At 36.8% G+C, this 13,605-nt stretch overlaps 1 protein-coding gene across 7 annotated transcripts in view; it reads right to left on the bottom strand.

Moving 5' to 3' along the window:
* The window catches only part of ank1b (ankyrin 1, erythrocytic b), a 79,118-nt gene that overhangs the window by 30,611 nt on the left and 34,902 nt on the right, over nucleotides 1-13,605 (bottom strand). For all 7 annotated transcript variants that reach the window (XM_028025480.1, XM_028025482.1, XM_028025481.1 and 4 more), the window contains exons 3-21: nucleotides 10,647-10,745; nucleotides 10,064-10,162; nucleotides 9,698-9,796; nucleotides 8,462-8,647; nucleotides 8,143-8,241; nucleotides 6,643-6,741; nucleotides 6,379-6,477; nucleotides 5,452-5,649; nucleotides 5,160-5,258; nucleotides 4,592-4,690; nucleotides 3,161-3,259; nucleotides 2,772-2,969; nucleotides 2,568-2,666; nucleotides 2,290-2,388; nucleotides 1,899-2,096; nucleotides 1,688-1,786; nucleotides 566-664; nucleotides 373-471; nucleotides 146-238 (exon numbers count right to left, since the gene is read on the bottom strand). In XM_028025480.1, coding sequence (XP_027881281.1) covers nucleotides 146-238; nucleotides 373-471; nucleotides 566-664; nucleotides 1,688-1,786; nucleotides 1,899-2,096; nucleotides 2,290-2,388; nucleotides 2,568-2,666; nucleotides 2,772-2,969; nucleotides 3,161-3,259; nucleotides 4,592-4,690; nucleotides 5,160-5,258; nucleotides 5,452-5,649; nucleotides 6,379-6,477; nucleotides 6,643-6,741; nucleotides 8,143-8,241; nucleotides 8,462-8,647; nucleotides 9,698-9,796; nucleotides 10,064-10,162; nucleotides 10,647-10,745 — 2,259 coding nt within the window. The remainder of the gene's footprint in view (nucleotides 1-145; nucleotides 239-372; nucleotides 472-565; nucleotides 665-1,687; nucleotides 1,787-1,898; nucleotides 2,097-2,289; nucleotides 2,389-2,567; nucleotides 2,667-2,771; nucleotides 2,970-3,160; nucleotides 3,260-4,591; nucleotides 4,691-5,159; nucleotides 5,259-5,451; nucleotides 5,650-6,378; nucleotides 6,478-6,642; nucleotides 6,742-8,142; nucleotides 8,242-8,461; nucleotides 8,648-9,697; nucleotides 9,797-10,063; nucleotides 10,163-10,646; nucleotides 10,746-13,605) is intronic.

Here is a 13,605-nt window from a genome sequence, read left to right as displayed (position 1 = left end):
AGATGAATGGCGGGAGTAGAGAAAGGAAACATTGCATTCAGTTTTTTTCCAAGAATTTGACTAAAAAAGTTACATTTTTGCCGTGAACCTAATTTTGAAGCTTGATTTTTAAATCATTGCACACAGAGGGTGATGCGTTACTCACAGCGGAAACAGACTCCTCTGTAACCAGCTTTAGCACATCGATGACAGAAATATAACCCAATCGCTTAGCGATGCCAAGAGGAGATGTCCCATTCTGCAATATAGAAATATACTTCAGGAATTTTCTCCTTTTCCAAATAAAATATCAGCATATTTAATTTCTATGCAGAGTTTGGAATTCAAAACTATTAGGTGCAGGTAAATAAAAAAAATATTTGAATATCTCACTGATGTGATCTCATTAGGCATGGCTCCATGTTTTAGTAGCAAAGTCACAATGTCAGTGTGGCCCTGTTGAGCTGCTTGGTGCAGAGGGGTGTAGCCCATCTGCAGGAATACAAACAACAAAGGTACATTCATTCAAAAGTATAAAGACATAAAGCAAAGTTCTTAGCTCTTAAAGTTAGCGTAAGAGTTTTACCCTTGTTTTGGCATTCACATGAGCCTGCTGCTGCAGAAGAAACTTCACCATCTTTATGTTTCCATAGTGACAGGCCACATGGAGTGGGGTATAGCCCATCTGAGGGAAGATAAGAAAGACTTTATGAATAGTTTCTAATTGCCTGATTCAACATGATTAATAAATCTAAAATGATTCAGACATGGCAACAAAAGATGCATTATCTAAACAGGACACACCTTCTTGACAAATAAGAAGGTGTGTTTTATAATTTATAATTCAATTATAAAACATAATAACTAATGAGCACATTGGCATGAATACTTTTCTATTTAAATATGTTTGTAGTTCTGTTAGCTATTGTCATTTTGCCTACTATTTCCAAAAGCCTACATGTTTGCCTAAATGTTTGACACAGTTTAAAAATAACAAAATGACAGTAAAGATTATTCACAGCTTTTGAATTTCACCAAAAAAAGTGCAGATTATGTCTTCGCTGTACCATTTACCTACTCCTTAAAAAACATTGCTATAGTTAATATGATTGTTCATGTCACTGGCTATGAAAAAAAGAATGCCATCTGATGATGATCCATTATGTTCAAATGGCTCATTCTGTATTACAGAAATTACAGTTCACATTTTTCAAGCCCAAGTCAAGCCTTTGTGCTGGAGACGCAGTTTAAGTCTCTCATGCCTGAAAAATCCTAATTTTATTGAATGCCTATTATTTAGTCTGCTGGTGATGCTGCCTTTCTTTAGGTTATCAAATTAAATCAAGTAGTTTCAGGCTTAAATCTTATTTAACATATTACATTTAAGAAGAATCTTTTAAAAAATCAACTGTTTTAATTTCCATTTCCAATTCTTTTCTCCTCCGTAACATTGCTACGGTTAACATCGTCTTGGTTAGCACCTCTACTTATGAAAACAATGAATCTGACTGATAGACTTTCCTTCATCTCAAGTCCTTTTTCTCAGTTTTGACCTCTGTCAAAAATGAGAATTAGGCAAAGAACTATGAAGCAGGATATTGTATAATGAGCTAATGATCCCACTCTCAGATTCTGATGTCAGTCTCTGTATTTTATCAGATCCAACGAATCTTGCCAACCCATGCCTTTGTCCGGTGGTGTGAATTACCCGTGAAGCAGCATAAACGGATGCGCCCTGTTTGACCAAAGTGTCTGCGATGCCCACATGACCCTCCTGAGCTACGAGATGCAAAGGAGTCAGTCCATTCTGAAAAGCAACAGCAAAAAAGAACCAGCCAAGTTCAGTTTAGCTTGCCTCCTTTAGCACCTTATGTATATTAAAATACAAGAGATAAACATTTAGTTCCATTTTACCCTACCTTGTTTCCTAGGTTTACATTTGCCTGTTTGGAGATGAGCAGAGCCACAATATCGGGCCGCCCCTCCTGTGAAGCCAGGTGCAAGGGCGTGATGCCTTGGAGGGACTCTGCATTTGGGGACGCTCCATTCTGAAGCAGAACACTGGCCACCTCCACCTGGTTCTGCTTGGCAGCTATGTGCAGAGGAGTGTAACCGTTCTGGAGAAATAGACAAAGGCACACACACCAGCATGGACATTGGTCTTTGGAATGCCTGTCCGAGTGCAACACACAGTAAATACTTGAATGCTTCTGTAAAAGAGCTCTAGCAAGTACAAGGACAGGTTCAAGAGTTTCCCCATAAGCTGAGGGCTTGTGCGAGCATGTGCACACTCATCGGTGAGCATCTTACTCGGGCAGTGCTGTGTGCAGATCCTCCCTTGCTGACCAGGAGTTTAACAACATCCAGGTTGTTGTGATGCACCGCCACATGAAGGGGTGTCAGACCGTTCTGTCAACCACACACATATACACATGTAAACATATATAAACCTAGAGATGTACATACACAAATATGACACAGAAACATGTATGTATGTATGGGACACAAACTATGGTAAAAAGCAGATAAAGCAACATTTCCTCACTAAGGTTTGACTATTGAGGTACAGGAGTTAAGCAATGACTCACTTTCCCTGCTGCATTTGAATTGGCGCCTCTTTCCAGAAGAAGCTCCGCTACATCCACTTTTCCATATTTAGAAGCTACATGGAGAGGAGTGAAACCTTTCTGCTCCAGAGACGGGAAAAACGAAACGCACGACAAATGTTTGACAGATACATTTGCACATTGACACTGCAGAATGTGACACCATGATTTCATAATCTACCCCACCTTTGTCATCTTTACTTGTTGAGCTCCTGCGTCTAATAATATCCGTATGGTGTGGACGTGTCCTTCACGTGCAGCGATGTGTAAAGGCGTGTGACCTGCAGTCGTTGCTGAGTCAGGGTTAGCCTTGTGCTCTAGGAGCAGCTTGACCAACTCCTTGTGGCCCATCCGAGCCGCACAGTGTAGGGGTGTCTGGTCATCCTGCAGGGGCATAACAATAGTGCTGAAATTGTTTTACACAGCAAATTAAATGATAATATTAATCACAGCGCCAATGCAAACTTGATATTCAGAACCTGAACTAAATGTAAGTCTTTGTGAATGCTAAAAGGAGCCACTAATGAGAAAAAAAAAAGTGCTTTTCTTAATAATACAAGTACAAATGATGATACCTTTGCCTTTGCATCCACTTGTGCTGCATTCTGTAGCAGGAACTGAGCCACTTCACAGTGCCCTGCTCTGGAGGCCATATGGAGGGGGGTCTCCACTTTCTGATGCATACAGTACAAAAAGACACTTAATCGAACTGCTCAAATACTCAACTGATGACATTTTTGCTCTATTAAGCAGTAGACAGTTGATACTGCTGATCAATGAAACACCATTGCTAAAATCAGATACTGATTGGATAATGCGCAGAACCCATTTTCCATTTCTGATGTTTCTAGTCTTTAGTTGAGTAGTTTTCTACGGAAGTGTATTATAACGTGATAGCTCTCGAATTTTTTTTTCCTGCGTGACAGCAATACTCTTCCCTAGTTTTTTTTATTATATCAAGACAATGAAATTTGAACGTGATAACAATTTTGTAATTTCATTATTTTGACATGACAAAAACTTTGACTTTATTTTGTTGTGCCAATTATTTGATTATCTCATTATCTTCAATAAACAAGCACATTTCTTTTAGTGATAACGGTTCCGTATATTAAAAAAAATAAATAAATAAAACTTAGGCAAATTTTGTGATTGTAATCATTTCATTACCATGAAATAATATTATCTGGAGCTCATTTCCCAAATAAAGTTTTAGTGTCACCTTATGTTGAAATAAATTAAATCCAATGTCAACTAAAAAGTAATTTCGTAAGCCTTGCGATGAAATTTGCAGCTGACTTAAATCCTCACTCAGTCCTGTGATAGCCCTGGTTATTTGAAGGAATGGACCTATTGGCTGCAACTGACTTTATGAGACCTTTGCCCCATATAAGCTCCTTCCCTCTGATCAAGGAGGACCGGATGTAGAGATGGGAGGCTTTTCTCTTCCCTCTCTTTGCCATGCATGTCCCCAAGGCCCTAATTTGTTTACTTTGCATTTGGTCACGTTACGGTTTCTGTAATTTATCACTCACTCACTTTACATTGAACATGTTCACTCGTTTATATTAACATGACCTATTTTAATGACTTCATACATCTCTTTTTTTCTTTTCCTACTTTCTCTAAAATGATTACCTGGAAACCATTCTTTCACATTTTTGTAATAGTCAATGAGCCTTGTTGTGACAATGTTGTACTGGGTGATGAAACTGGATGCAACACAAGACCTACTTATTTTTGTACTACAGTCCCCCTTTTAAATCAAATAAATAATTTCTCTCTTTTTAAAATAATTATGGTAGTCCACTCATACTCCTGTAACAAACAAAAAATCACATCAAAGTTACACCCATCTATAAATTTCATACATGATATTTAAAAGTAAATACAATACTTTTATATTTTACATAAAGTTTCTGGATAGTATTAAAAATGTGATAAAAATAAGAGTCACTGACAGATGAAAATAACCTGTTTGGGTTCAGCATATCAATGGTTCTTACCACATTGGAAGCATTAGGTGAAGCCCCTCTTTGGAGCAGGTTCTTTACTATGTTTAGATGGCCCATGAATGCTGCTACATGAAGAGGAGTGAGACCCGACTATCCACATGAACAGAAAGAGACAGAAAAAAATCACCGTGATTTAAATAGGAAGCAATACAACCAGTAGCATTCTTGTTTTTTTAAGTGTATTCAAGTAGAGGTGACCTTTTGTAAAACTTTGAAAAATTAAAATAGATGGTGTTAGTTCTTGAATGAATTTCCCAACCAATCAAAAATGAAAGTCTGAGGCAGGATTAATGCAATGCAGTTGCAGCAAGCAGTGTGTGCTCACTCCTAAATGAAAATGCATACATAAAAATGAATAGAAAACTGTTTGTATGATATCCTATATAATGCCATTAAATTAATGTGTGTGTGTTTTTAAATGTAGTACTTTTAACATTATTTGAGTAGGATTATGATTACACGTTTGAATGAAGTTTCATTTCAAAGTTATGGAATAGAACTGCCAGGTGTTGTTTTCTATTTGAAAACTTTGACATGATATTTGGGCCCATCATCTCACCTCCGTGACAGCTTCCAAGGAAGCAGAGTGCTTTAACAGCAGGTCCATTGACCTCATGTGGTTCTTCTTGCAAGCAATATGAAGAGGTGTGAAGCCATTCTGAGGGCACGAGAGGAAAAAAATGTTCAGGACTCATTTTGAACCTTTGAAGTAAGTTCTGTTTTATAAACAACCTAATGCATAGAATATTTCCAGCAGAAAAACTCTCAAGGAATGATCACTTTCAGATTACTCTATGTAGTATGGCTGGGTTAAGTAAGACAATTTCGACCAAAACAAAACAGAAACTCACCAGAGCACGAGCATTAGCTTTGGCTCCTTTGTCCAGAAGGACTTTGGCCATGCGATGGTGACCGCAGTGGGCTGCTACATGAAGCGGGGTTAGATGGTCCAGTGTGATATCGTCAATCTCAGCATTGTATTGCAGTAGCTGCCTGACGCAGTCCATGTGATCCCCCTGAGCTGCCATGTGAATTGGGGACAAACCATTCTACAGAAGAAATAAAGGAAGATAAGCAAAAAAGGGTAAATTTGGAAGAAATGGAGGCATAACATTGGTTTGAATGTGGCTTTCTTAATAGTGGAAAATTTATTCTGAAAATCAGCTGAAGAAAAGTCCTAATATTGACTGAATAGAGTCATTAGTCCCTTTCAAAAAAACACTTCAAGGTGGGATAATGGCCCCTTTTTGCTATTTCAATGTGTTCAATGTGAAAGACCAATCGGGCGAGGAAGGCCGAGGTCAACCCTCCTCTATTATGCCCCTAACTCACCGAGCCTAGTAGTCACAGCCCCACACCAGCTCATTTGTAAGAGAGCATGCCGGCTTTGTGCACTGAAGAAGTGATGCAGTGATGAAGTGCAGTTTGTCAGCCACAGGATTTAAGAGCATCAACAAGATTCAGAAATAACTTCAATAAAAAAAATAACAGAAGCAGGAAGGTGAGATACATCACTTAACTTTGAAGCATTTTCTGTGGTCTACTTCACATTCACCATCATTGCTTTGAAAATAATGGGATGGGGATACTTCATACTACGCTGCCAGTAATAGTTCAGAGGCAGTTGTTCTTTGGTTTAGAACAGAAATATTGTGTGAAAGAGGCCTATTTCTGACCAACGTTACATTCATTTGCTGTGTGACTGCTTTACTATTTCAAGTTATTATTTGTGTTGATCATCAGCTGACAGAGAGAAGAGAAAGTGGCAATAATGTTACCTTAGTTTTAGCCTGGATGGGAGCACCGTGTTCCAGGAGGATTTCAATAACGCGAACATGACCGTTCCGGGCTGCACAATGAAGAGGAGTCAGCTCGTCCTGTGACAAGATAAACGAAGTCAGACGTAAATATAAAAATAGTTACATAACAGTATCATTTAGCATGGAAATTCACCAGAACACATAACCAGCAAGCAATGGGATGGTTCTGTGCATCAACAAGCTCCCATGAAAGTATAGTTAGACTGGAGCTGAAATGTCTACCTTTGTTTTGGCATCGATCTGAGCTCCTCTGTCCAGTAGTAATCTGACCATCATCATGTTGCCCCTCCTGGAGGCTATATGAAGAGGTGTGATTCCATTCTGGAGAACACATGAATTATATAAGCTGCTGCATGCTATTGGTCACAACCAGAAAAACAGAAAATGTTGAAAAAGTCTTTGAAATAAATTTAAGTTACCGGTATTTATTTTATTTGTCACAATACCAGACAAAAGTTTGGATACAACTTCCCATTGAATTGAATAAGCAGTTGTGTCCAAACTTCTGACTGGCAGTGTATATCTCTGTTTATGATCATCATAATGCTAAAATACTCAACAATTACTTTTTTTCAGCTTCTTACAAAGGACAGATTTTGACGTAAAATCTCTTGATTTTTCAAGGAATCCCTAATGTCATGATCACAGATAAGGTTTTCAGGGCTTTTGGAAGAGAAACAGACGTCCGGCATTGTAGATCCTCCACCTTACTTAAAACCTTTTACAGGTCAACTGACAATATTAAGTCACTTTCCGTGAAATCTTCCCAGCAGTCAAAGCACCACTTCAGAAGATTTTAGAACCACTTAATGCCACTCGGTCATCCAGAGGTCTGGCTCAGTCACATAATGCACCACTGCAAGGTTCTACCAACCAGACAATGACATCCATGATGCCCAAAACGTTCATGTGTATCTGGATCCTGAACATGTGTTTTTCGTGCTTGGTTTTCTTTGACACTTACAGTTGATTCTCAAAAATCAATTATGTTAAGTTCATGAAACTCTTGCTCACATTTTATTACATGGTTGAGTAGTTGTAGTAAATTACTACATTGCCAGAGGGCTGCATAACAATGATTCTTTGAAAATTTCAATATACTCATAATATTTCTGATGGTAAAAATGGTGAATCTGACTGATTTGTGTCAGTATTATTAACATGTTACAAGTTCTGGATACCTAATTTGAATATGTTTAATGGTATTACATACATATGACAGTTTTACCATTAGTGACAATCAGAATAATCACACAACAATAATCACAAATATAATAATAATAATAGCAACTATTTCCCTTTTTTGGCAGATTTCTACTATGATGTTTATTGAAAGAGAAGCGAAATAGATGGTGAGCAATTCTTCTCCAACAGAAGTGATGAGGAAGATTTTTATCCATTTCTCTACAGCCTGTACAGTCTACCCATAATCATCATGGGCCCTTTGCTAGTAATTATTGGATGCAGCATGAACTGGAGAAGCAAAACAATTTTCCTTCATCTTGCTGGATAATGAGAATGTGTAATTATATGAAATCTATGGGTCGGTAGTGGAAGAAGCAAGGGAATCCATATTTTTTGGAATCTACGGTAGAGCGTAAGAGATGGTTATTATATGTGAAAGTTTGCTGAGACATTGTTATGTTGTTGTACCTGGCTCATGCAAAGACACTGCAGCATCTTGATCTAATGTTTAATGCATCAAGGCTCAGGAAAACTGACCTTGGGGGTGAAGTTTACATTTGCTCCTCTGTTTAGCAGCAGCTGCGCTACACTCATGTTTTCATAGTGAGCTGCGATATGTAGCGGGGTGAAACCAGTCTGCAGAGAAAAGGAAGTGAGAACATGACGGTTAAAGAGAGAGAGATGAACAACATTTCACACATTTATTTGTATTTTAAATCCTAATCTCCAATTGCAATCTAACCACTAAGATTTACTTAAAAACTCCTGTACTTTTCCTCTGATTTTCTTTCTCCATCTTGTTTAATTTATTTGCTATTTTCTTTACACAGCAAACCTAATGTGAAGGAGTGCATACCTTGCTAAGTACATCGGGGTTGGGATCATTTTGCAGGAGGACAGCTGCAGTGCGAGTGTCGTCGTTTCGTGCAGCTATGTGAAGTGCTGGAAGGCGGACCTTCCCCTTCGTGCCGTAGTTGATGAGCAGCGCCACGACGTTTTCATGGCCCTGCTGGAGGGCCACCGCGAGGGGCGTGAAGCCATCCTGAGGGACAGCACAGACGATGGAGGGGAAGAAGTAAGGAGAGAAAACAAGATGCTTTAAAATAATACAGACAAATATGATATATAATAATTATTTATGAGCATATGCCAGTAAAATACAATACTGCTATTTGTATTTTTCCTTCTGTGACCTGTTGCATTATTATCATTACAGCAAAATATTTAAGCTTTCAGATGAGCTGTTTGCCAAAGTGAATTTGTAATGTGTTCATAACAGTGTTATAAAATAAATTTACTCTTGGCCAGGTATTGGTGATGATTTTATTTCTCTTTTCAAGTGAATGTAAAAAAGTCACTGAATGAGATGTAGCTATGATTAACTTTATGCACTCTCTTTCCTGTAAAATATTATCATGGTTTAACTTTCCTTTTTGGATCAATAAAGTATTTTTGAATTTAAATGTGAAATTCTATTTCACAGTCGCTACATGTTTGCTTTGGCAAATTGATGATCTTCAATTATATTTGTTTAATTGAAATGCAACAGCTCAGAAAAATGAGACAATTTATTACAAAAGAAAACATTTACCACTTTTGTTTGATTCCAATACATTTGGATTCAATGTTGCCTCAGTTTCTAATAAGAGTTATTTCCATCTTTGCAAAACACTCCAGCTTTCATCTTTGACTTCAACCACAATAAAAAAAATGGGACTGGCCCATTTCAACGTACCATAAACTTACAATTTTTAATATTCTCTTCCTATACATTCATTTTTATTAAGATGCCAAACAAAAACCAGATGTACTGGAGTTTTTCTATATAGAGAAATGGAAAGTTGCAATAAAATATCTTTTCAGTAATATTCTAATTGTACTGAATTGGTCTGTAACGTTATAGTTAACATAACGTAACCATAACCATTATTTTCTTTATTTTAACATCGATAAGAATAAATGTTGCTTTTATGTTTTTATGTTTAAATATAAGATATTGTTATTTTATTCCATTCTGCTTCATATTTTTAATAAAAAATAGTTTTATTTTTGTCCAAGCATTTCATACCGTGAGAATCTCATACACACAAACCTCAGTTGGGAGACTCTGATTTGCACCGTTCTCAAGCAGAAACTTGACCACCTCTAAATGATTCTCCTGTGCAGCCATGTAGAGCGGACTGAAGCCTTTCTGTTTGGGCATCAAAACATCATGCATGAAACACAAACAAATGCATGTAGATTTCTGTGTCAGTTTGTTTCTCAGGATCATTTGAGTGAGACTCTTAGAGACACATTTTCATTACAGCCCGTAAACCTAAATGTAGAGGACACTGCATAAATATGCAAACAAGATTTCACTTTCAGCAGTTTTGCCCCAGTTAGACAAGAAACACAGACAAATATCTGCACACTTGCTCATCCAGCTTTAACTGAGTAACAGCTTTGAGAGACTTACATGTGACTGAGCATTAACATTGGCACCGTAGTTGACGAGCTCAGCCACCACTTTCTCCTGCCCTGCCAGAGCCGCGATATGGAGAGCAGTGTTCCCTTTCTGGAGGTCACACACACACACACACACACACGCCCACAGAAAAAAAAAACACGGAAGGTCAGAAAAAGGAAATTAAAGAGAGTGAGAAGACAATTATGGCAGCCTAATGGCCTAGATCTCCACACTTAACACTGAAATACAAGCTCTAGAAACAGGTCCAGTGTAATTAAATTTACATTTTAGGCATCAAGGTTACTCGGATCTCTGTGGAGGTACTAAATACCGCTACAGTATAAAGGTGAGAAGTGGACAATTTCCCTGAATCCATCTGACAAAAAAAAAAAAAAAAATTCACAGATTAGATAGAATTACATCACTGACACCTGTAATTTTTTTCATCTCTCTTTTGAAATAATAATAAATAAAAAAAACATTAGAATAAATAATCTGCATTCATACAAATCATCGAATTCTGGTGTCACATCCAGTGTCCATGGCCAAGAGCTAAAGCTAAAGTTTTTAATGTGCTAAGAGGTCAGATTACCTTGGTAGTTGCTTCCAGTTCAATGCCAGAGTGCAGCAGCTCCAAAACCATTTTGACATGGCCCTCTTTAGAGGCCAGGTGTAACCCATTAAGACCATTCTTAGGAGAAAAGAGAGATGAAGGTACAAGAGAAAAAATAATTAAAAGTCTTATGTCAACTCATTAATAAATTAAAACAATAAGTTGCTCGGTAATTGTGATTATCATTTTACTATCAGCTGTTTTACACATCTAGCTCTTGGCTAGATTTCTTTTATCTTCCTATTACAATCATTTGAATTATTGATGTTTTAGCTGCAGCTAGCCTGCTGTAATCAATCTCTCCACAAGGGGTCACTGTGATCCATTCTGTTCTCAGCCTTTTCATCGTACTGCAGTGTCACTCTTTTCAAGTGGGCAGCTCCCTGTGTAAAGTCTGCACACAGTAATGGGGAGAAAGCTGCGTATCAGTCTCAGTTACACACTCTCTTATCCCGTCTTCACACCACAGACTTCAGGAGTCAAATGTGAGGCCGTCTGTCACACATCTAAACCAATTTATAAGTTAGAAGACCCAAAATACAAACACTCATCTGCAATAGAATGAAACATTTTTCGGTGGTTAAAAACCAGTGGCAAAACCTAAAGAAAGTTATTGAAAAATTGGTTTCTGCAAAACTCAATACGGAAATATTGTAAAGAAAAGTGGGCAAAACATTCTCCATAACAATGTTAGAGATGGATAGGCAATAAATGCCGTAGCTGCTGCAGCTAAAATTGCCTTGCATAAATCAAATTCTTTGTTGAAGGGAGAGTACTTTAGCATATTGCGTTAAGTTTAGCTAAATATGAAATGTAATTATGCGTCAACGAAATGTAAACCCAAGAGAGACAAAGACGTGGTAGAATCATTTAAATCTAACCTTAAATCTAATCAGCTAAAGACAAAAAAAAAGTCTTAGTGTTATTTTTGTTCAGGTCATCCTTGTAAATTATATTTTACATGTTGTCTTTCCTGGTTAAATTAAGAAATAATAAAGAAAGAAAGATTAGAAAAGTACAAGAAAAAGAACTAAGTACACCACTTCTGTTTCAATGTTTCTTTTGGTAATGTTAGAAAATGTTGATCGTTAACTAGACTAGATTATTGTTAATTACACAATGTAGAGAAAAGAGAAAAAAGTTATTTCAGATTATGGCTGCCAAAGGTGATTCTACAAGTTATTGTATTATGTTGTATATTTAGTTCTTTGCATTTTGGCTTTGTCCTTTATACAGGAGTCATAGTGTGGAATCAATGGTGTGTTCTTGATTAAGTAAGATATAAATTGTTCTAGAACCTTCAGATCATATTTATTACATCGTGCTATGTGAAACTCTTTCCTCCACAATTGCAAGATCTGATTAACATTCTTTTATTATAGTTGTGTGTAGTTTATATAGTAGACATCTTAATTTTCTAAAATATGTGCATGTATTTAGTGACAGTCACAAATCGTATTGTATAACAATTAAAGGTAATTAGATGTCTGAACAAATTCAGGTGATGGCAAGAACATCAAGACAAATAGAGAAAAGGAGAATACTAAAAATAGCCCACAGGTTTGTGTCTATAGCAAGGACACAGAGCCCAATAAATCACAAATAAAAATACCTGCCCTTGTGTCAACGTGGAGTAAAAAATTCACAGAAGGAATACAAAAAACAGGGAAATGTGGGTGCTATAAGGAACGTCTTGTGAATCTGGAAATGTGAGTATCGTTATTAGAGGAATTTAGCTGATTTTGAGGACTAATTTTGAGGATTTATATCGGGTTATGGTCATTGATAATGTATAGAAAGTTTCATTCCAGCTGGTGAAGTGTGTTTTTATTTGATCAAAATGTCGAGTTATTTTTTCAAAATCTGATTACATGTCTGATACACACTCATGGGGATGTGAAAGAACAACTAACAGAAAAATGTCATTGTGGATGCTACTGGTTTTGATTCTGAACAAATGAAACAAAAATGTATCAGATTATGGCTCAAATAAAATTTAAGACCAACAGGATGCTTGTCTTTACTTTCCACATTTGTGGTTTGGCTGCTGTTTATAAATTCTGATGCAGAATTATATAACATCATTGTATTTATCTCATGCTCTGAAGAAGATGCTGCAGACTTCATTTTAAATTCAGGTCCGCTGCAGAGTTCAAATGACATGACAGACATGCACTATCTGCATTTTTTAATCTCTACAGTACAAACACTGGCAGCTAAAGTCGAGTTTTCAATAAGACTTCAGTCCTGTGAATAACAACCGTTTGGAAGACCAGGAATTTTCCTGTATGTATGGTCAAACTTCATTGTTTTATGACATTGATTGAGCAAGGGGCAGAAGTACAGGAGGTAAAACTAAACATTTATGAAACTATAATTTAATATCTCAATTATTAAAGCATGTTAAACAAAGACAGAGAAGAAAAATTATCTGGACCGCATGAATCTTTAATTATCTTCATAGCCTCTGATTGGACTCAATTTGCTGATTCTCCACACGAGTGTTCCACTGAGATTTATTGTCTGATGTGTCTAAAGTCATACATCCACTTTAAAGCATGCATCTAACTTAAATACATCTAGATCTTTTTTATGCACAAGAATTATTTGACAAGAACAGTTTTTCTAAATCTTAACAACAAACTAGACACAGAGATACAGTTTACTGGCTCCAAACTAAAGTAACCACTTCTTCCTGGGAACTATTGAAGATACATAATGAACTTTATATTTTAGCCAATTAAAGTAACATATTAACTACTTCACAGATGGTGGTTATCTGAGAAAAGATTAGATATTTTCTGCATAAATGTAGCATTAAATGTGGTGGATTAGCTGTATAAAGACAACTACTTTACAACAAGTTACTTCAAGCATTCATTGATGAAAACATCAATGAATGTTTTTCATATTAGTGTTAAAAATACTCTATTCTGTC

This window comes from Xiphophorus couchianus, chromosome 8, assembly GCF_001444195.1.
Source record: "Xiphophorus couchianus chromosome 8, X_couchianus-1.0, whole genome shotgun sequence".
Lineage (NCBI taxonomy): Eukaryota > Metazoa > Chordata > Actinopteri > Cyprinodontiformes > Poeciliidae > Xiphophorus > Xiphophorus couchianus.
This window is presented reverse-complemented; position numbering and strand designations above follow the sequence as displayed.